At 45.8% G+C, this 23,613-nt stretch overlaps 1 protein-coding gene across 1 annotated transcript in view; it reads left to right on the top strand.

Annotated features, from left to right (window-relative positions):
* Nucleotides 1-23,613, top strand: part of MYO16 (myosin XVI) — a 545,489-nt gene that overhangs the window by 488,069 nt on the left and 33,807 nt on the right. The window contains exons 32-33 of the mRNA XM_057532523.1: nt 122-1,063; nt 23,414-23,572. Of these exons, the coding sequence (XP_057388506.1) occupies nt 122-1,063; nt 23,414-23,572 (1,101 nt within the window). The remainder of the gene's footprint in view (nt 1-121; nt 1,064-23,413; nt 23,573-23,613) is intronic.

Genomic DNA, 23,613 nt, shown 5'->3' with positions numbered 1-23,613 from the left:
TGGAGGGTGGAGGGTGCAGGCCGGGTCCTCGCCGGTCGCAGCGCCGGGGCAGCTCCAGGCGCTGCGCGAGGCTCGGCCCGGGTCCCGCTAACCCTGCCGCCCCTTCTCCGCCCCCGCGCAGTTCTCAGCCGGCCGCGGCCGCACAGCGACGACTACAGCACCGTGAAGAAGATGCCGCCTCGGAAGCCCACGCGGAGCCCGCACACCAAGCTCAGCGGCTCCTCGGAGGAGATCTCGGGCGTCCGGCCGGGGGCGGCGGGGGCCGGCGGGGCGCGGCGCAGGGTGCCGCCCGCGCCCCCGGAGCCCGAGCCCGTGTACATCGAGATGCTGGGCCGCGCCGGCAGCCCCGAGCCGGCCGAGGCCGTGTACGAGGAGATGAAGTACTGGGCGCCCCCCGAGGGCGGCGGCCGCAGCCCCCTCCCCGCGGAGGACGGCGACGCCGGCGGGCCCTGCAGGGACGCGTGCGACATCCCCGCGCCCTTCCCCGACCTGCTGCCGCACCGGCCCCCGCTCCTCGTGTTCCCCCCGACGCCGGTCACCTGCTCCCCGGCGTCCGACGAGTCGCCCCTGACGCCCCTGGAGGTGAAGAGGCTGCCGGTCCTGGAGACCAGCCTCAAGTACCCCGTGCAGCCCGAGGGCGCCGGGCCCGCGTCCCCGCAGCACCCCAAAGCCCCAGAGGGCGACGGCGACCGGCCCGCGTTCGCCGGGCCGCACGGGGCCCCCCGTCCCCCCACGCCCGCCGCCGCCCCCCGGCCGCCCGCGCTCCGCACCTCCGAGCCCGGCGCCGGGAGGCCGGCGGAGCCGCCCCGGGGCCTCCCGAGGCCCACCTCGGCCCCCGCGGGCGCGCCCTGCAGCCCCGGCCCCAGGAGCCCGCACTCCCCCGCGAAGGCGGCCCGGGCCGAGCCCAGGAAGGCCGCCCCCGGCGCCCGCTCTCCGGCCGCCTACAGCCCCCCGAACTGCAGGCCCGTGGGCAGCCCCCTGGACGAGCTGGCCAGCCTCTTCAGCTCGGGACGGAGCGTGCTCCGGAGGTCGGCGGCGGGCCGGAGGATCCGCGAAGCCGAAGGTGAATTTCGCACTCGGAGGTAGAGGCGTAGCTGCAGACGCGGATGTGTGCCCATGTGCCCGTAGATACGGTTTAAGGAACGCTTGAGGTCATTGCGGGGGTCGTTCAGAGCAGGTACCAACTTACACAAAAAACCAAACATCTTATGCAACCAATATGGCCAGGTAGGTAAGAATGGATCTTTCCGTCTCGTAGGTAAAAGTTCACGATATAACAACGCACAGCGCTAAAACTGGGTTTAATACACCCTTGTGACTTGAGAAGTATTAGAGCAAGGCTCAGCTTGAGCCGCTGATTTCCGTTTCCTGATAATATTTACCTGCAACATGAAGTGGCACTTTTGTCGCATTATGCCGAGATGCCCCTTTGGTTTACAGCTCACGGCTAACCCGAGTGTCTCCGCCCTGCTGTCCGTCTCACTTCCACTCCCGGCATCTGGGACGGTGGTTACCTGCTCGGTTACTCTCTTACACTCACTCAGTACCGCTTGCGCTATGTTGTTTTGAATGAATGAGTTTTGTTCTGTTCCTTTGCCACACAAGGAAAATTTTAACTCAGTTCTGTTATATCTGCATCTTCTCATTGAGCAGCTCTGCCTCATAACTAGTTAGCTGTTGACAGGCCATTCCAGTGAGCTCAGGGCTAAGCTGTGGCAGCCAGAGGCTGTTGCCTGTATTAAAAAGTATTTATTTTGTGTCCATATAAAAGCAGAAGGTAGCTAGCAAAGCAAAAAAAAAAAAAAAAAAAAAAGCCCTCATTAAGAATTTGTTGCTAATCTCTTGTAAGTAGCTCACCATGTGCTAATTCATTCAGACAAGGTTGCCTTTGAGCCAGAGGTGCCGTTTGGGCACAGATTCTCCTAATAATCACAGAGAATGTGGTCATCTTCCAAAAAACATCTTAAGGCTTTTATACAGAACCAAAATATTTTCCAATGTTCTGTACTGGGGAGGGGAATTACGTTAATACAAAGCATCTTCTCTTTAAGGGGATTGTAGCAGGTCCCTCGACCCTGATGCCATTAACCCGAATGTAGATGGCAACTACTATAGCATCCCCACTTTACGGAGATGGGAAACTTCAAGGCGAGGAGGTTAAACGCCTTCCTTAAAGTCAGGTGGTAGGATTGGAGATAAAAACTTACGCTGTGACGTTTTATGTCCGCGTTAACCTGCTCTTTCTCCTATAGAAAATACATAAATATATTGGCTTTCATCATTGGATTAGGTCCCAAAACACTAGAAAATCTACAAAACATTCTCAATAAGTGAAAAGTAGGTCAAGACTAAGAACACTTAGCAGATGAGTGAATAACCTACCCCCCGCATTTATTCTTCAGTCAGATAAGCTAATTGTTTGTTTAGCTAACAATTTCTTCTTAATTACAGGCCATTAATCAATGAAATTGTCCCTGTAAGTAGGAGATGGCTTGAATTTCACAAGTCATATGTTTCATTCCAAGGAACAAAATGGACTCTAAGAGAACAGCCTTAAATGAACAAATTACTATTTGCTTTCGGAACTAGAAGTTTATTAAAACCAAATTTTACTATAGATGGGAATTGGGTGAATTCTTCTCGGCTGTATTCAAGAAAGTGAAATTAATGAATTCGTAGACAGGCGTCACCATTTGGAAATCCCTAAGTCTAGGACTTGAGGGGAGGATTCCAGTGAGGCCTCCAGGCAGGGTGTGTGGAAGTGCTAATATTTACCCTTGGTAATGTTAACCAGTATTTGGGAACATGTATCCAAACCTCAAGTACAACATTGTTAGTGCAAGTCTAAAATTATAAAATATCTATTTTTCTACTGTGGGCTTTTACAAAACACTCTTTATTTTGAAAAGATTGTCTCGAGCCACTTGCGACTTTCTCATAAATCTATGAATTGGCAGCTTCTGCCCCAGCGCAGTGGCTGTAATAACAGGAAACTGCAGTAGGAGATGGCTCGTCCCCTCGCACCAGATGACAGGAGTCCAACTGTGCAGCTGAGACCAGTGTGATTCCCGATGGGCCATGATGTAGGAGACACGTTGACCAGCGTGCAGGACTTGTCCTCCTGGGATCGTACAGGCTATTCTTTTAGAATGTCAAAGGGGCTTAAAGAGAAGACTTGGAAGAAAAAAATAGTCTTGATGCTGGAGCTAATCACTGGAGCTGCTTATATGATTATTAGGGTTTACACAATGTGATCCTGAAGCCCAGTAATCCATTTTCTTCTGAATGAATCGCATGGCTGGTATTCGTGATTTACTAGAGTCCTGGGACTTCTCCCCTTTAAGATTTTAAATCTTCTTCTTTATGCTTGTTATGTTTCAAGATATTCTTCTCTTCACCTGAAGTAGCTTTCTTAGCAAATAATCCAGTGGGTGGCTAATTCCGCCTCAATGCACCTGAATTAATTACAGCTCATTTCTTGGACCGTTGTGATATGGGGAAACTGCACTGCAGATTTGCAAAAGGGTTCAGAATATTCCCCTCGCTTCTTTAGAAAGTGACCTTGAAGAGATTAAACTGCTCCTTATTACCCCGCTAAAGGTATTTCCAGTTAAAATATAAAGGATGGTGAGTTGCGTATAGAAAATGAGGTCCTTTGGTGTTTAATTCTACAACGTCACTACTCCATAGACTTAATATCCATGTGGGATTTCATAAATATTATGTCCCTCGAAACAGTTCATTTTCTATAGACTCTTGGCTATTCAATTTGAGGTACACAAGTCACAGAAATTCTAAGAGTCCAGGATGCAGGTATAGACCAAATGTGATTGTGCAGGTGACAGATGTGACTGCAGCCTGGGAGGAGTAGTATCAGCAGCAAGAAGCTGCAGTGCTTACTATGCTCCAGGCATTGTTTTAATAACCTCTTTAGTTCTCACAAGACTAAAACGTATCTGCTGTTAGCATTCCTATTCTACAGATGGGAAAACTAAGGCATAGAGATTAAACTTGCTCAAAGTCTCCCTCCTTTGAGAGACACAGCCTGACTTGAGTGCAGTGATTCTGGCTCCAGGGGCATTTGTCTTGGCTACCTGCCCAGGACTGCAGGGGAAAAAAAAAAAAAAAACAAGAAACAAAAAACAGAGGATAAGCCTTTAAAAATTCATATTTGCTCACCTGAGGTGCAACAAGTAGGAGTCCTACAGTTTGGACGGAGAAAACTTTCATAAAGTCAAAAGTTCCAAACATGTGCTTTACAGATCATGGATGTATACAATTGTGGAATACCCACTGGGCCCTTAAAATGAAGAATGACTAAATGTTTCATTGTGTGTGACTTTCTGGTTATCCCATTCATTCACAAGGTGTTTTTCATCTGATGCCATAATATGATTAATATTATTATGCTAATTATTTATAGTTACTTAGTTTCAAAAATTATGAGACCTAATTCAAATGCAGGGGGAGAGTCATTGGCTTCTTGGGGCCACGAGGGTGCGCTATTGTTCCAGATGGCTCCATGGCAGCTGGTTGTTTATCTGGAACATGAAGTAAAATGAGCATGTTATTCTGTACCCGTTGAAAAAGATCAGGATGATCGGGCATTGACAGCAATGCAGTACAGCTCAGAAATCTGGAGAAGGACCTGGAGGAGTCTGATTTGCAGAATATTTTGTGAAAAAACATTATTTTGTTACTTTCTGATACTGTGCATCCTTAGTTTATATGATATAAATAGGTAGTTAAAAATTATATTGACAACAAAAAATATAGAGAGACAATATTTCTTCGCATATAATAGGTGTTTATTAAATACATTTGATGAAAATCTACGTAAAAAAGAAAAAGCAGTCTTACATATAAGTATATTTGGTAAATCTGGCCCTTGTGGCATTTTTACACATAAGAACCACTGAAACCAAATGGCAATTACTCTTAATTTCAAGTATTTAATTTCATTGCATAAACACTCCAAGTAAGAATATTTTGAGTTTTTAAATCAAAGTATTACTTAAATGAATTTTTTACAGCATGATACTTGATTCCATAGGGCCATTTATTTTCAAAAGAATTATTTTTAAAGTCGGCTTTATGGAAAATTTCAAACATAACAAAAGTAGAGAATAGATGAATGAACTCTCTCTGTGGCCAATCTTAGCTCATCTCCAGTTTTCTCCAACATCAATGGATTATTTGGAAGTATGTCCCAATGTCAAATCAATTTACTAATAAATATTTATAAATCTTTTATTAGAAAAGTCCTTTAGAAAAAATAAAAGGTTTATTCTTAAGTCACTTTAATTAGTACAGACCAGTCAATCCTTCTGAGCCTCATGAATGTGAGATTGTTGCTCAGGACTGAAGCCATCTCTGGATGCTGGAGACTCGTTTTTCATGATATAACCAAAATCATTCTCAGGAGTTAGCTTTCCACCAAAACAACACCGGCCTGTGAGATCTTCCACAGGTTCTTTGAGTACAGCTCCGGAGGTGGGCAGCTGTGCAGACAACTTTTCTACTACAACAAGTGTGGATTTCTAAATATCACATCCAAACAGAACTAAATATGAAAGATCAAGGTCCCAAAAGACATACGGTTGCATCTTAAATCAACATTGTGTGAGGTTTTGACGCCTCACTGCCAAATTAAGTACAGTTACTTATGCGTTGTTCAGCAACAAGAAGATGCTTTAAAATCAGTGAACTATCACAGGATTACAGGCAGAAACCTCTGACCTGCTCAAGGACAGTGTTGGTAAATTGCCATTCTCTGCTCCTGGTGTTTGAGACAGTAGTTTCGACACCATCTTCATTTAATCTGTGATGCATTCTAATGAAATTGTGGCATATGAAATCGGTCCTCCTCGTGCGGATGTCTACATCCCAACATGGGATGCAGGGCTTGACATCCCGGAGGCTTCCTGCCTCCATGCAGGCTCTACTAGCAGTTTATCCGTGCCGAGCTGTTAATCTTTCTCACTCCCCAGCCGCTTTGCTTTCTCTCCATGGTGATTTATTTGTGAGGGGTGGTGGCCTGAGGCTTCATGAAAATTATAAAGGGCGTGGAGAGCAAGCACATAGTTTACTGATGTGTAGTTGAGTGCACTCCTGCCTCACATAAAGGTCTCCCTCCTGTGAAAGGGAGGAATTCCGCTGCCTTCTGGAACCATTTTAAATCAACCCTAAGTTTCCCTCATTTTCCAAATGAGTAAGTCCTCGGGAAAGACGAGCTTCACATCCCCAGAGAAGCAAGCTGTCCATTTATCACTAGGCGGCTATCAGGCGAGGATGGGCTGTGGAAACGGCTCCCACTACCGCATCAGTGAACCTGAGCTTTCCCGTAAGGAGAGTAGATCTCTCTGTGAGAAAAGGACATTTTCACCCAGTTCCTGGCGCTGCTGCAGTAAAGGAGAGTAGCTGTGTTTGGGACTGGCCCCTGGACATTGCAGTGTATCTAATTCCCCAGGTGTCCAACAGAAATAATACTTTGTCCATCTCCGCTTGGAAATGAGCTTTCAAGCGGAGTAAATTGATCAGTAGCCACACGTACCTATGTTAAGAGCACAGAGCTCTCCGTCTTCTATGTTAAACTGGACAGTTGAAAAAAATGCCTAATATTTGTCGTGAATGTGGTGACATTTTTCTCCCGGTTGACGGCACCTCCTCTCTCTAAATGCCCAAGAATTCACACAGGGAAATTGTGCAACCAGGGACCCATAAGCAGGACTTGCATTAACTTGTAGAGCTAATTCCCTTGTAGTCATCCAAAAAGCATTCGCTTAATGGGAGCACGGGGCTTGCCACGGGGAATCCAAAGCAGAGGGAAAGAAATCAGTGCGCCCTGCCCCGTCCAGACAGTGCGGGGGGCAGGTGGGTCCACCCCATTTCAATGAGAGGCTGTACGTGGAGGCTATAAACCAGGAACGGGTCCGCAACTGAACCCCAAGTGGCCCATGAACCCCAGGGGTTTGCTTGCGCCTTGTTTGGGGAGAGGTTGCACAGACTTCATCACAAATTGTCGGTGAGCAGGGCGCGGTGCAGGGGCCGCTGTGGCAGATGTGCACAGCCTGCGTGCCTGGCAGCCCAGAGGGGAAGTGCGTGACGGCTGCAGTCGAGGAGAGCCTCACGCCGGCGCTGGCACGTGGGCAGGAAGGGTGACGGGTACAGTGACGGGGCGTGGAATTAGCTCCCCAGGTGCAGAGGGGAGCCGGTATGGCAGCCAGAGCAGCCCATGTGTGGTGAGCCCTGCCTCTGAACATGAGTTCAGGGTACCTGGTCCTTTCAGCATCCGGCCATGAGCCTTGAAGGAGAGAGAGAGAAAACAGAGGGCTCATGGAAGCAGGGCAGGATGAGCTTCCGACCTGGAAGCTCCACGGCAAGGCCTGGAAGCATCTCCAACGTTCCTCTTCTGTCCCGCGAGAATTCAGCATTAACCCTTAGGATCTCCCCTACAAAGTAAGAGCCAAAGGAAGAAAGAGAACCCAACCGGTAGTAGCAATTCTGGGTATGTGCATGTGACCTCAGAGAATGGGAACTACTCAGAAACGCCCTGGAACATTGGTCATGGTGTTCTGTTAATAGTATTAATAGCTAATGTTTGTAAGTGGCTCTTTCCGGTCGGCCAGGCATGCAGACGTCCCTCTTCTCCCCGGGTCCTGTCTGTGAAGCCAGAGGAGCAGCTGTCAGCTCTCCATCCACCAATGAGCAGTTGTAGACTTTGAGGGATGAAGTGATTTTCCCATAATCGCAGAAACTGATCAGTCCCAGAGTCAGGAATCAAACAACGTCTCTGTTCTCCCAGACCCTGGGTCCTTTCTACTGTGGCATTCTTAGTCTCCAAAAAACAATTAAAGTGTAAAAATGATACCCAGTCCCTGTCTCAGAAAGTAATTCCTTTCTGAAGTTAAAGATAAACTCCTTACCAGGGAAAGATATGGGAAGAGGACACATAAAACTTTTCTTTTTGTAAAAACAAAAAAGCAAAAGGCCACATAAAACTGTTGTCAATGTTCCTAAGGGACACACAAGTGTCGGTTTTGAGCTGAGGGCATGTTCCTTGAGTGCCCCTTCGCCTTGTCCTCACCTTCTTGATAAAACCCTTTCTACTCTCTGGTCCCACAAACTGTCCTCCCTAGTGTCAGGGACCCACAGCACACAGGTTGGGCCAGAATAATTCCTCACATTCAAAAGGATTGCTTGCTCGCTTTCTGTCTGCCTTTGACTCAGCCTCTGTGAGGTTTTGCTTGGGAACGGTTCCTAATTACAGGTGAGCAATCGCTCACAGCAGTTGTTTTCACTTGCAAAGCGCTCATCCAGCATCTTTCCTTAAGGAAGTATTTGACTCTGCAGGATGTGAGTGTCCGTCCTGGGAGTGGAGCGTCTCAGATGCCTACTCAGGACCAGCCAAAAAGTAAATCTGTAGTGACCTCTCACCCTGTCCCGGGGCCATGCTAAGGGCTGCACAGATGATCAGAAGTGGTTCTCAACAGCCAGCATGATTGGGGCGGGAGAAAGGCACACCCAAAAAAGCCCTCCTCATCTGTGTCTCTATGGCAACTTTTTATTTCCTAAGTTACGTGGCTATAGAGACAAAAATATAGATAATGGCAAAATTAGAAACATGGCTGAAAAAAAAAAATAGTGTCAGGCCCGTACTCAGAGCCCCTCAATAAATGTTTGTTGGGAGAATCTTAAACTCAGAGGTCTCCTGAGCTTGGTACTTCCACTAGGCACAGCTGCTTCATTCTTCTTTGAAACCCAGGAGCCAAACCAACTGGAGAGTTGTGACAATTAAATATTTAGATCAACCTGATCAACAAGTTACCCTTTGACTAGTGTGAATTATCCTGGGAAATTACCTTAACGTCTTGGCTGTGAGTCTACAGCTGCCAGCATGCCTTCAGACCAGAGATAGGTATCTTGCACAAATTGTTCATCATTTTTGAGATGGGCCGGAAGAGGCAGAGAAGCCATCCCAGCTCGGCTGTTCTCTAATGCACAGTCAGTGGGAGGAGACTCTTTTGCACCTGGAATTCTGGAAAAAAAGGGCAGTCTTTTCAGAAGTGGATTATCTTTCCTAACCAGTAAATATTTTTCATACCATCAACCCATTAAAGCAAGCAGCCATTGTGTGTTGGGGGTCTCTAGACTAGATTTTGAATTAAATGCCCACTGGGAGCTCCAAAGAGAAACCCAGTGCTTTATCCTCTAAGCCACTCAGCAATTCTCCCCAAGCAAGTTAATAAAGACCTTCCTGGCTATCGGCATCTCATTATTGCCACAGAATACAATATCCCAGGGTTTTCTTCCTTTTGTGAAGAAACTCTTAGAAGTGACAGGGTACATGGAAAGTTTTCCTAAAGAGGAGCTGGACCGCTGCCATGTTCTCTCTCTCCTTAAGAGGATTGGAAGAGAAAAATCTGTTTCTTAATTACCTAAGAGTGTTTAGGTTCTTTAGGCTGACTTGAATCATTTTTATGATTAATTCTCAGATTAGCCTAGAAAATTCCTCACCACCTGAGAGCCAGCTATATGCAATGTCATTCTACCCACTGCCCTATCCCATGAGTCAGCAGCTATCACCTCACACCCGCTGTGTGTGAAGCTTCTCAAACCTTTTTCTATGCTGGTTTTCACTTCTTTCTTTTTCTGGTTTCTCCTTGAAACCAGAAATGTTCATACTTAGATATTGTACACTGACAATATACTGGGCAATTGCAATTTTACATTCACTAATACATGTTAATCGTAATAAGCCAATCAACGACAATCTAGTTTGCTTTCCTCCCCACACAGACGACTCGGTCCTAAAATATGCAGGGACCAAAGCATGGCAGACATGAAGAGGAGCCTAGATGACACACGTTTACAATGCAACATTCACGGTAGCATACCTGAGAACTTGTGTATTACCAAAGTCCTGCAAAACCTACAAAAGAGCTTCTTCACACCCAAAACTCTGACTCATGATCAAACATACCCTTCCCCCCACCCCTCCCCTGGCCAAAATGTCCATTTTAAAGAATGGAAGAATTGGCATGTGCGCTGTACGTACAACAGGGTAATTCCCAAGCAAATAGGCATGTTTTCCATCTTAGTTTTATTATTCTCCTTTGATGTGCAAAGATCCGGGAAGGAGTAAGTAAGAGACAGAAGACTTGAGCAAAGCAGTGGGTGAACACTATCCCTATTCAGGCATTTCCACGTTACTGAAAAGGGAACCAAAGCTTGCAGCCCTTAAATTACTTACTGAAGTCACATCTGTTGGAGTTAGGTTTGCTTAATTCCTGTTCTCAGGTGAGATCACCAGCCGGACGGGGCCAGGCTGGTTTTAGAAGCAGGATGGAGGGCACATACAGAGCACAAATGACTAATTTAAAGTAGCCTAACGCCCGCAATACTCTTACCAGTTCACATGTCCTTTTTCAAGTAAATAACCAATGCCCAGCAGCAGATTCTCTGGAGCAGAAGAGTATAGCTTTTTAAAAATTTTCATGAGAATTATATTGACTTTATTTTGTCTCTTGGTATTTAACCACCTTTATATATAGCTTGTAATGGAGCCCCTCCTGGGTTTTTAATAGAAGCTTGTGTTAAGAATAACTGCTTCATGGACCTAGAGATTATCATACTAGGTGAAGTAAGTCAGAAAGAGAAAGACAAGTATCATGCGATATCACTTATACGTGGAATCTAAAATATGACACATGAACTTATTTACAAAATAAACAGACTCGCAGACATAGAAAACAAACTCATGGTTACCAAAGGGGAAAGGGGGGGGGGCGATAAATTAGGAGGTTGGGATTAACAGATACACACCACTATATATAAAATATATAACCAACAAGGACCTACTGTACAGCACAGGAATTCTACGCAGTATCTTGTAATAACCTATAAGGGAAAAGAATCTGAAAAAGAATATATATATATATATATATAGCTGAATCACTTTGCTGTACACCTGAACCTAACACAGCATTGTAAATCAACTATACTCCAACATAAAATAAAAATTTTTTTAAAAGACTGAAAGAAAGAATAACTACTTCAGTCCTTGAGAAAAATATGTTACCTACGTTTGCTCCATTTCAGGGACACCAGCTTTTGTGCTCCCATCGTAACATGCTTTCTGGTGCCTTCTGTCCGTCCCCTACCCACCACATGAAACTTAGCACAACCAGAGATTTGGTTGAATCGCATACGTGTCAAACGAGACAGTAAAACTCTAATGGCTGGCGTTCATTTCACTGATGTAGTTCACTTACCCAGGCTGGAAATCGTGTCTAATCTCCAGAGGCTGGGACAGCGACACGGGGGCAGAGCCACTGGGCTTCTGTGTGGTGATGAGGGATTATAAAAATGTCTTTTTAATCTGATGATCATTAGAAAACCCAGCGATGTGGTCCAGCTGCTAATCAGAGAGCATTTCCATTGCTGCAGGGGTCGAATCCATCTTAAGGAACCCTCTGTTATGATTTTAGGGAAAAGGTTCCATTTTTTCAGACAATAAAATCATTCTATGACATCGCCCCCAAGACACAAAGTCCTTTTCAGGATTAAAAAAACCGGAGGTTAACTTCAGGCAAAATGATTCAATGAGCAACAATATTTTGTGTTGCTGTTTGCTACTTGCCTCAAGTTTTCAAAGAGGTTTGGAAAAATCATTAAATGAGAAGGGCAGGCTTCATTCATTTATTCAAAATATGCATTGAGGGTGTGTTTTGTGCAGGGCATTGTATTTAATTGTATGGATTTTAAAAGTAAAATATGGGATCTGCTCAGAAGCAGCTCATAGCAGGGAAACACGAGAAATCCGAGGTACCCAGGCAGCAAGAAACATTGTCCTTGAAGATACTGTTTGGGTTGCTCAAACTGCTTACCCTTAATGCTTGTGAAATGCTGCATTTTTATTCAATTCATTCTACTCTCTTTCGTTTTTAAATGCTTATCATGACCCACTAAATTGATTTTCCAACCCATAAATATGTCCTTTGAAACACTGATCTGGAAGGTAGGATTTATCTGGAGGGAAGGAGGAGGGTGAAACCAAAACAGTGAGAGAAATAGGCTGAGACCAGTGCATCTTGCACTGAAAGGAGGAGGGTTTATGCAAGGACATGATGGCATCGCCAAGTGATGTTTTGGAGGAACTACACCAGGGTGTGTGAAAAGGGTTTTTCTATATTCATGTACTTGTAAACATATATACTTTACAAATGATGGATGAGAAATGCTTAGTTGTGGGCACATGAGGATGGGACCGTCACCTCCTGACTGGCTCCGAGGGGCTTTCTTCCTGTAGTTCTGGGTGAGATGAAAGCCATTGAGATCAGCTCGGCCTTTCCCTCAGTGTCCCTCCCACTGTCCCATCCTTCCCGCGTGGCCGACATCTCTGTGATGTGACACTGCCACTGCGACGGCTCTGGGAACATTCAGTCACAGGCACAAGGAATTAGTAGCGTCCACCCGTCTACTTCCGGAAAGGACACAATCATGGGAGCCGTCAAAGAAACAGGCCACGTGGCTTGAGGAGAATTCTGACAAGACTTTAAGTCTGTAGAGATATTTTTAATCTGTTATGTAAGGCCTCAGAGCTGCCGCCTAGCACCCACCCGGGGTGGGCAGTGGGGCTGATCTACAGACGTGCAGGGCACTGCCAGGCTGTTAAAATGTGGCCATGTCTGCACCAGTGGAAATCACTGCCGTCCTGAGCCCTCCGGGGTTCCCAAGCCCCAGCCCCGGGGGTCTTGCCCCAGGCCTGCCCTGTGTCCTCCTCGTGAAATGTGCCCACAGGCAGAGAGGCTTGAGGTGTGTGGATCCTGCCTGTTTTCGTTGGTCCTGGCTTGTGACCTTGGGGCTCTTAAATATCTGGGGTGGATAAAGTTTATAATTAGTTCTGAACAAGGATTTTGAAAAGACTCAGTGTACACCGCTGCTTTTTGGTTTTTAACTTTTGCTGATTTTACTGGTTCCCTCTGACCCGGCTGCAACTACATCAGTGAAATGAATGCCAACAGTGAGAGTTTGTCTCGTATGACATGTAAGTGATTCAGCCACGTCTCTGGTTGTTCTGAGGTTCACGTGGTGAAGGTAGGGGACAGACAGAAGGCACTAGAACAGCCTGTTGCGACGGGAGCCCAAGCTGGTGTCCCTGAAATGGAGCAAACGTAGATTATGTATTTCTCAAGGACTGAAGTAGTTGTTCTTAAACAATTTAGCTAACTATTAAAAATCCAAGAAGGGCTCCAGGACGAGCTAAATATAAAGGTGGTTGAATACCAAGAGACAAAATAAAGTCAATACAATTCTCATGGAAATGAAAACATAAATGAATACGCAGTTCTTATTCTAAAGGGATCTGCTGCTGGGTGTTGGTTGTTCCCCTGAGAAAGGATGTAGAACCTGATGGGGGTGTCTTGGGGGCGCCCTCCTCGTTTATTTCAGGTGGTAGGTATTACCAGTCTCCCATCCATGTGACACCATACAAGTGTCAACAAATACCGAAAGCTCCCAATAAAAGAAAAGGAATATCGTCCACTCCACCTGTGCTTTCTGGAGAAAAGCACACACCTAAACCAGGACATACCCTGTCAACCTAGTGCAGCTGTGCAGGTGTGGCGTTCCAGGCCTCCTGGATTTATGTTACCACCTGGCATTGAGGAAATGTAAAAATACCAGCTATATAAATACCCGCGTGACCCGTGAGATTAGACACGAGGAATGGGTGTCCGGGCCAGGCCAGCTTGTTGTGTAGATGTTGCGTATTCAGCTCACTGTAGGGGAGGTGAGCTCCGGGGAAGGAGGGGGGCCACGCTTCTTCCCGCGATGGCAGGACAGGAGAGTTGGGCCCAAAAGGAACCACAGCTCGGCAAACTGAAAAGAAAGTTGACACAACATAATTCTCTGTGCCTTTTTGGGTTCTGCAAACCTTATTTATACTGACAGTCATTTTTTAGCTTTACTATGGGTACATTCTTGCCCTGCTCAGCACATATGTTGTTGAAGATATCACTCTATTTCCTGCCTCGGTTGGTGTTTTTAGCACAAAACATCTCCTAAGACTTGGCAGGGGATTGGGTGGCGGGAGCTAAGGCGGGGTGGGCAAGGAAGCCCTTTCCTTCCACCCGACTTAACCCCAAGTGTGCGTCTTGGTGACACTTTCCCCCGCAGAAGACTGCTCGACACACAAGGTCAAGAGCCATCTTGATCTATTCGAGAATGATGAATTCATAAGGGGTTTATAAAAAGTAGGGAGGAACACCGGGGGCCGGCTCTAGCCTCTCAGGGTAAGAAACAAGTCCAGCTAATACATGTTCTCAACCCACCCATCCTCGCCAGTCGCCGCAGTGTTGTACTTTTCTGCTTCTTGAGTAATCAGTTCTTATAGCCGTATGACCATGTTGTGGAGTGCGGCTGCCACAAGAGTCATCGCATGGGGACCTCGTGTGGTCCCCGACACTGATAGACACGGAAGCCCTCTCTCGATCCATTTCTGGGACTGTTAGCAAAGGGGTGATGAAGTCTGGTTCACGTGGCTCAGGGCCAGTTAGGATCCTGCCATTCAAAACACACGCCCCTTCCGTGTGCCCTCCTGACCACACCCCTTTGATAATGTGCTCTCTGCTGACATCTATCTCCTTACACAGCACCACACGTGAAATCTCTCTTCCTGTTTGAGTTTAGGGCCAGCCACTGTGTCTACCTGCATCCCTACCCTTGACATTTGTCTTTCTCTTGAGGCGATCTGCCAAACGTCTGGGTTATACTCTCACGGATAAGAAAAAAGTCTTATTCATGTCCTAGAAGCCTGTTCGAGTGCAGGGGGCCTGGAGAGTGATCTCTAGATCCTTATTTTTGTGTGTGTGTGTTTTTTCCTCATGTGCAATAATGGAAGATTTCAGAGAAATAGGAGATTTAAAAGGCATTGTTCCTTGGAACTCAAAGTAGATTTGGTTTAACACGAGCTGGATGCCGATTTTGGGTCTGAGCGGTCCTGCCCACGTGTAGTGACACACCATCTATGTGTGTCTGTCAGCAGAGTCGAGCTGCGACTTCTCAATTTTAGAAACGAGAGGCTGAGAAGCAGCAGGACCATGCCAGGCTCCTGTCCCAGACTTTGTGCTTTTCCTTAATGCCAAATAGGAAAAAACAAGCACATTCCTCCCTGCAGTAGCCTTTCTGAAGAGGAATTTTCCTATAGAGTTGTGGAGTGAATGATAGCCAGCATGAGTAATGAGTTTAAAATGTATTTTCACATTTTTTATGCCTTGCATAGCACTCTCAACCTTAAATCAGTCAAACAGCTATAGTTTGTTTTTCTCTTGCGTTCCAGAAACCTGGATCTCAACCTCATCCGTTTCCAAAATACACCCTAAAGCTATCTCAAATCCAGGTAACCAAGAAAGAGGTGATGTTTTTAAGCATTCTTCTTAAAGAAACACTCCATCGCTCAGTCCTTCCTCATTCTCCTTGACCTTTCTGTGGCATTTGGTACCGTCAGCCCCGCCCCTGCTTCAAGAAGCCTTTCCCCTCTGCCAACCACCCACCCTCCCATCCCGTGTGCTCCCACCTCCATGCTTACACCTGACCGTTCGCGTCCGCTATCACGTGTGCTCTGCCATCTGCCTCTTTACTTGTAGGAATGTCACTTTTCCTGGAAGAGATCCTCCCTCCAGAGAGATTTTTAAGTCTCCCCTAGACATTATGTTTTCAGTCCTAACAAATGCTCTTGTTCAAATCATCGCCACTCGGTTTAACCCTTGGGTAGGCGGCTGTCACTTCAGAATCCACGTTCGCAGCCCTACCCGCACCCTCATCGCTGGTCCTGGCTTACTCCCAGTGCCTGGGCTCCCAGGGGTCTGTAGCTCAGTGAAACCCCACTCGCACTCCTCCTGCAGCTGCCCGAGTCTAAATTCTCACTGCCTTTCCGTTTCCAGTCTCTCTTTGAAGCTGGTCAGCTGCACACGTTTGTTGCTGGATGAATAACACTTTACAGGTACAGCCTCCTTCCGGGCACACCCTCACTCGGATGCCTGCTGGAACTCCCTGGGTGATGCCCCGGAAGGGCCAGGCTCCTCCCACACCGCAGGGCAGCGCTGGGGCAGAGCCCACGAGGCGCTCACGCTGCTGCTCTACACTGTGGCTTCCTTCTCCCTCCTCCTCGCCACATTCTGTCCCTGCTTGCAAATCCAGTGTTTTCTCCCCATGCCCGCCCTGCGGGGCTCACCTGGCCACTGAAGCCCCCGCCCCTCCTGTGGATCCCTGGGCATTTGCACGGCTTTCCTTCCTGCCCCTGGTCTGCTGCTGAAGGTGCTCTGGGGACGATCACCTTCGAGTTGATCACCTTTTGTGTCGAGTCACCATCCAGAAGCCTGAGAAGAGGCACCTGTTAGGATGCACCCTGGATCTCCTGTACATGTTGGCATTTTAAGTGTCAAAGGCTTTAACACACATACACAAAACCCAGCCAACATTAACTCAGCTGAGTAGAATGAGTATCCCACAGTGACTATTACAGATTATTCATCCCTGAATCCCCCGAGATAGCTGGACAGTCATCTGTGCTTTTTCTTCTTGCACTTTGTCAATTGTTTCCGTACATTCCTGTCATTTATTGTGTCTTATCACCCCTCTAGAATAGGAGCATTTACGGAATCATTTCTTTTAGGTATATATTTCTAAAAGCTCTTGGCTAATACTTCGCATACCATCTGAACTGTGTAGGACTTCGGAATTACGTGTTCCATCCCTGGAGAAGCCTCCTGGTGTAGAGGAGGAACGTGGTTGGCCCACGGCTCATCACTCTGCATTTAGCTCACACAAAGCCCCCAGAGTGGCCGCCAACCCAAGGACATCTCACTGTTTCCCAGGGATGGGCCAGCCCCTGTGCCTTTTGCCACTTTCCTCTGCCTGTAGATTTGGAGGGAGTTCTCTGAGTCGCTCACTGCACTCACGTGTTTCTCGAGCGCCCCAAACTTATTCAAGGAGTCATCTTCCTCCCTAGTAAGAAGCTTCTCTCCTCCCCTGAAAATCTTGGCATCCCTTTCCTGAGAGAAGTTCCTCTGCTTAGCCTCTGTCTCCCAGCAAAACCCTGCTTCCTCTCCTCTTCCAGGCATGTCCCCTTCCGTGAACTTACACCTCTGACACCCAGGTAAACTTGCACTCCAGTCCTGTGACCAGTGAAGAGTTAGGCTTTTTCTGCTCGGACATTGCCCTGAGGATCGTGTAAAACAGCAGCAAGCTTTCATGGAGTATCAGTGAGAGCCAGACGTCATGCGCCCTTGTCACCTTATTCAGTGACATCTCCCAGCGAGAGTCAAGTCCTAGGAGCCAGGACTGGATCAGATGCATTGCTGCCAGGACCCTCTATGTTTGGGACAGGTTCTGGGTTTTTTTGTTTTCAAGAAATGGAAACTTATGCAATTGGGGGAAGGAGAAACTTCTTTAAGAAAAAGAATAAAAATGACCAAAATTTAGGGAGCAAAGTGGACGTTTATTTAAAATGAGAAGATAAAGCAAAGCAAAATACTCATTGTTCTGTGCTTAGAACAGTGCCAGCGCACACTAGATGCTCAATAAAGATCTGTTGAAAGAAAAAGAAAGAAGAAGTAACAAAAAAATCACTACAACAACATTGCTGTAGAAATTTTGTCAGAAAAAGCTGTTAGACACACAGATGTTAACTGTGGTGCTTTGCTTGACTCCCACGGGCCTCAGCAGTGGTCTTTGAAACTGGCATGCGGTCTGGGGCCTCCCCTGTAGACTTGGGGTCAACCGGCTTCCACCCGTCTCCAGCCGCCAAGATTCCAGGAGTCAACACTGACCAAATCGATAATAATTTCCTGACATTCGACATTGTAAAACCATGTAAAGTAAGACTTTTTAAAAAAGCAACTATGCATGAACATTGTGTATTTGTAGGACAATAATGACATAATTATCAGTGGTAATTAGTGGGAAAATAGTGAAAACATGAAATCTCCTACCGTCGGTCAGGAATAGATTTCCAATATTCACAAGTGTTTTCTTCTCCAAGTTAACGCTCTTAGGTAGAAATCACACAGCTCTGGCCCTTTGATTTTGTTTGTTGTTTAAAAGCTATGACATTATTATTAACTCTATTCCCCACCCTGTACATTTCATACCCGTGACTCATTTATCCTGTAACTGGAAGCTTCGTTCCTCTCAATCTCCCTCCCCTATTTCTCTAATCCCCTGCCACCCTTCCCTCTGGCAGCTACCTGTTTGCTCTCTGTATCTATGACTCTGTGTCTGTTTTGTTATGTTTGTTCATTTGTTTTGTTTTTTAAATTCCACATAAAAGTGAAATCATACAGGAATTTGTCTTTGTCTGTCTGACTTATTTCACTTAACATGATACCTTCAAGGTCTATCCATGTAGTCACGAATGGCAAGATTTCATTCTTTTTATGGCTGAGTAGTATTCCATTGCATGTATGTACCACATCTTCTTTATCCATTCATCCAAGATAGCCTGTATCTTGGCTATTGTGTCTTGTCCAGTTTAACACTCTTAGGTAGAAAGCAAACAGCTCTGGCCCTTTGAATGAGTAAAACATGTTTACCACACACACTGAAATTTCCTTACCTAAAAATGTTAAATAAGTGGAGATTAGAACTCAAGGCATATCATTAACAGTGGAAATCCTTCTATATGTTTCCAGTCATCTCATGTGAATGGGGAGAAATGATTACTGTGATGTATGATTTCTCTGTAATAATTCACATGAATTCTTCAGTTAGTAAACTTGTCAACTATTTCGCAGTTACACAGAGTGTGGTTTCTTTAAGAAAGTGGATTTTTTATAGCAGTGTTGTTGTATTCATTCATTTATTATTCATTCTTTTTTCTCTTTCTTTCAACAAATACTTATTGAGCACCTACTATGTGCAGGCACCCTTGGAGGCACCAAGATTGCATTTAAGCTCATGGTGTCGATTTTCTGGAAGGTGGAGACAGAAAACAAACAAACGCTTGAAGCGTAACATGTCATGTGGTAAGAAGAACCGTGTAGAAAGCTAAAGCAAGTTGTGAGGACAGAAATTGACCTGGGGAAGGGAGAGGGGTGCTGTTTTCCAGAAGGTGGTTGGGAAGGCCTTTCTGCTAAGGGTAGTTTGTGCGGAGCCCTGAACAAAGCGCAGAGCCCCTGGGCTCACTCCGGGAGAGTGAGAGGATGGGTGGAGGGATGCAGAGAAGCTGGTGGGGCTGGGGAGGGGTGTGGTAGATGGGCAGCTGGAAATGAGGTCCAAGGAGAGCAGGGAGCGAGGTCCGGGAGGGGCTCTCAGCCTCAGGAAGCCTTTGGATCATGACCTGAGCAAAACAAGAAACCAGTAGAGAGATGTGAGTGGGAAATGGCATGAACTGACTTAGCTTTTTCTTTTAAATTAAAAACAAATTGTTTTTCTTTTGACTATGCCACGTGACACGTGGGATCTCAGTTCCCCGACCAGGGATCGAACCAGCGCCCCCTGCAGTGGAAGCGTGGAGTCTTAACCACTGGACCGCCAGGGAAATCCCATGACTTAGCTTTTAAAGCAGGGTTTGTCAACCTCGGCCCTACTGACATCCCAGGCCAGATGTCTTGTCCCCCGGTCTTCATCCTGGAGGCCTGTCCTGTGCGTTGTAGGGGGTTTTGCAGTATCCCTTACCTCTACCCACTAGATGCCAGTAGCACCCACCTCCCTGGTGTGACAACCAAAACTGTCTCCAGACAGTGTCAAATGTCCCCATGGAGAGGTCTGGGTGGGGCGGGGGGGCGGGCGTGGGGTGCAGTATCATCTCCCATTGAAAACCAGTTTTCAAAACATCATTTCTGATACTCTCGTTATATAAAAGCTAGCACTGGACTACGGAATTGTTTGTGCATTCATATTTCGAGATTTGGTAGAATTGTCTCGTTCGATTAATGCTCAACTTGAATGTGCCTTCATTGCATACTTGTGTTCAATCATCATATCTTAATGTAAAGACCGAGACCGTATCTTTGAGTCACATCCCCCGATGTGATTCATCTTTCCTGTACCTGTGAGAACAGCACCAGGAAGTTGGGGGCGGTCACAAAGAAACCCTGTTCACAGGCTACAGGAGAATTCCACAGGAATTCGAATTAGCTGATGTTACGACGTGCCCATCAGAAGGCTGCCCCTGAACTACACAGGCCACTGATTTCACAAGATGCAGAGATACAAAAAGACTCAGACACACCCTTAAATCTCTATGTGGGATTTTCCAGCCCTCACTTCCCTACTTGTTTGCTTAGATTCATTGAGAATCTCAAATATTTTCTTTTGATGTGACTTCTCTTCACCCTCAAAACCCTGATGACCACGGCTTGGAGGCATGAACAAACTTGATGACTCTATTTGCTCTGTATTGTTTTTTTTAATTTTCCACAAAATGTGCGTCCTGTACCTGCACTTTTATAACCAAGCCTTCTTCAGACTTCATGCCAGGGTCCTCTTGACGGGATGCCGTTGCAATTCCTTCGGTGTTTAGATAATGGGTGTACTTTTGACGAGGAATGTTGCAACCATTCTTGCATGAAACTGACAACTTTACAGCAAAATCAAATTTTTGAGAGTCAAAACCTCATTGGGGTTGAATCAAGAAATGAACAAGTTGGGGGACAGACTCTCGTGCACGGGTTCAACGTGGAGTCAGGGCATTTATGAGAAGAGACTGACACAGAATGTAGTAACCAAGAATCCCTTGGTTAATATTCATGAATAAGCATAACCCCAAAGTGGCGATGTTGATATTGATGTCGCAACTCTATTTCGGTGGCTAGAGGACAGTTTTTCAAGCTGGGGTTCCCAGTTCATTACCACTGAGGCACGGCTGATAAAGGCACAGAAAAGAAGCTGCTTTATTCTTTACATCAGCAAAGGAAATAAGGAAGAAAGCCTTTACTGAAGGGGCCAAGCTGAAGAATGAGTGTGGGTGGACGGCAGAGCCATGCACGACTCGATTTAAACCCAGCGGCAACACCGGCTCACTGGGAAATGTTTGAGTGTAGATTCACCTCCCCAGGCCCCAGTGACCTCATCTCAAAAACAGGCGAGGGAGTGACAGCTCTTCAGAATTGTTAGGAAAATGAGGACTAAGTCAAGTCCCACCTCTAGCAGGGGATTGGCGCATAATAAACATGCAGGAGATGGTAATTACCGTAAGAACAGTGTGAAAAATTGTCATCAGGTTGACCACTTATTCTTCCGTCTTAAGAAGGACTCGCTCCCTATTCCAATCCAGAGCCATCCTTGGGATAGGCAGACATGCGTTCTTACGATAAAAACATAGAGAAAATTTTAGTAGATAACGTAAGGGTCACAGCTTAAGTTTTGCGACACGTTTTAAAACATTTCTTGGCCACAAGTGAACCTGCTGATTGGAAATATGAAAATATTTTTTTTAACTTTAATAGCAAAAATGGAGGCTTCGACTATAATTTACATATAGCAGTTGTTTATGAGATAGAAATCCATTCTGGGGGAAGCTAGCATCACATATTCGTACCAGGACTTCACACAGTGTCTCAGAGGACGGGGTCCTGTACCGCCAGACCTAAGAGGACATCCCTGTTACCTAGGTGCTATGCCCTGCTTTACACTCCGAGCCTAAACAAGACTCCCTGGAGAAGGTTCCCTGACCCACTGCCACCTAGCTGGGAGCCCACCAACTTCCTTCATCTGCTTGCTTGTTCCTTTGCTCGTTTGTTGTCAATCACGGTCCTGCGGGCGACACTCCAAGCTACCTGTCTACTCATTACTGGACCTCCAGCTAGTGGAGAGAGTCTGGCCAGAGTAAGCATTCAATAAACAACTGAATTAAAGAGTGAAAAAAAAAAAAAGCTTAAAGAGAAATAAAAGCAGGTGAATGTCTGTGTCTTGAGACAGCTTTAAAACCAAACCTGTTTTACTAATTTTCAGAAGATTATTTTTAAAAAGGCAAAATAGAGTTGACCAAGTTGAATAGATACTCTTTCAGTTCCAGCCTGTTCAATAATCTCTGGCTGTCAAGAGCTAAGATGGTGACGATCACCCGACCTTGCCTTGGCTGCTATTCCCACCTTGGCCTGGCCAAAACCTTTCCACTTGCTTTTTAAATGCAAGGAGTCTGGAGCTACTCCCCGGGTCGTGGAAATAGAAACTCTTCCACCTGGTTGTCAAAGCCCTGCTCATTTTGCCCTCATTCTATCTGTCCAGCTCTTCCTTCTCTAAGCCTTGGAACGGCCTCCTGTCTGGGCACACCAGACCTGCTCACTTGTAAAGGAGCGGCCACTGCCCTGCACAGAAGATGCTCTGAGCAAGATTCCTGATGGTGGGGAGGGAAGAGGGCCGAGCGGGGAGAGGGCATCCCAGGCATAGGGAATGCTATCCCAAGCACCAAAACGTGTCAGTGTGAGCATCTGGGTAAATGCTGAGGGCCTGAGTGCTATTTGAGTGCAAGTCTCAAGGGCAAGGGGAGATAGCATCCAGGAGGGAGAGCTAGGATCCTGTCAAGCCCAGCTTTGGAGATGAGCTCTGGGGGGCTGGCCCCCTGCTTCCTTCTGCCATCACGGTGGGTAAACTGTTCCTCCATCTGTAAAATATAATAAAGCATATTACGTTTATTATCCTTTTTGAATAATGTGTTGGCCTAAGTAAGACTTCAGAACAGTCTGACTAAGAGATACCCAGAATCTACTGTACACCCACAGACAAGGGGCAGAAGCAACATGGCAAATCCCTGATGTTGAACAGAAATTCCCCGGAGGGTTGGAGCGCTCCCTTCGGCTCTTCAGCCTAATTTGGACAGTGGCTTCTGTGTTCTTCACCTCAGAGAACTCAATACAGCACATGCATTAAACATTTAGGTAATTTTGTTACTGTATAGAATGCGGAAGTAGGGTTTTGAAGTTTAGTATTCCTAAGTGGATAATAAACTTTGTAACAATAGTGAAAATATATTTGTTACATTTTTTTCAAAGCTATAAGTTTGCCTCAACTCAACTAAATTTAAAAACTCAGAAAACTTCTGAACCATGAATATATTGCCATGCTTCTTTTAGGAAATAACCTTCTCAAGATAGGCAGTTCTGTAATGACAAGTAATTAGACATATGACGTCAAAAATTCTGTATAGAATTTCATAATGATGTTTGAAAATAACAAGTTATGAAATTTATTATTGCCACTGAATGCATCCCATTATGTTTAACAGTGTTATGTCAAAATTTGGTGAATATTTTGTAGGCCATACGTTTGATTAAGGGTGATTATTAACTTACTGTTTCAAACATAATTAATGTTTGTTTTCGTAAGTTTTATTATTTCCTTCCACTATTTGATTCAACTTGCTCAGTACACTTTATCAGAAAAGAAGAATTTTTTTTACAATTTGTTTCAGGTTTTGAAACTAACATGAACCTTACTAGCCGAGATGATCTTGGTACATCAGAAATTGCATCAGAGACCCAAGATAGAAATGCAAATAACCATGGGATTCAATTATCTAATTCACTCTCCAGCGCGATCACTGCTGAAAATGGAAATTCCGTCTCAAACGGTAAGCACTTCTTTACACCCAGAAGTAAATAGATATACGTT

The sequence above is a fragment of the Balaenoptera acutorostrata genome, chromosome 18 (genome assembly GCF_949987535.1).
Source record: "Balaenoptera acutorostrata chromosome 18, mBalAcu1.1, whole genome shotgun sequence".
NCBI classification, from domain to species: Eukaryota; Metazoa; Chordata; class Mammalia; order Artiodactyla; family Balaenopteridae; genus Balaenoptera; species Balaenoptera acutorostrata.
This window is presented reverse-complemented; position numbering and strand designations above follow the sequence as displayed.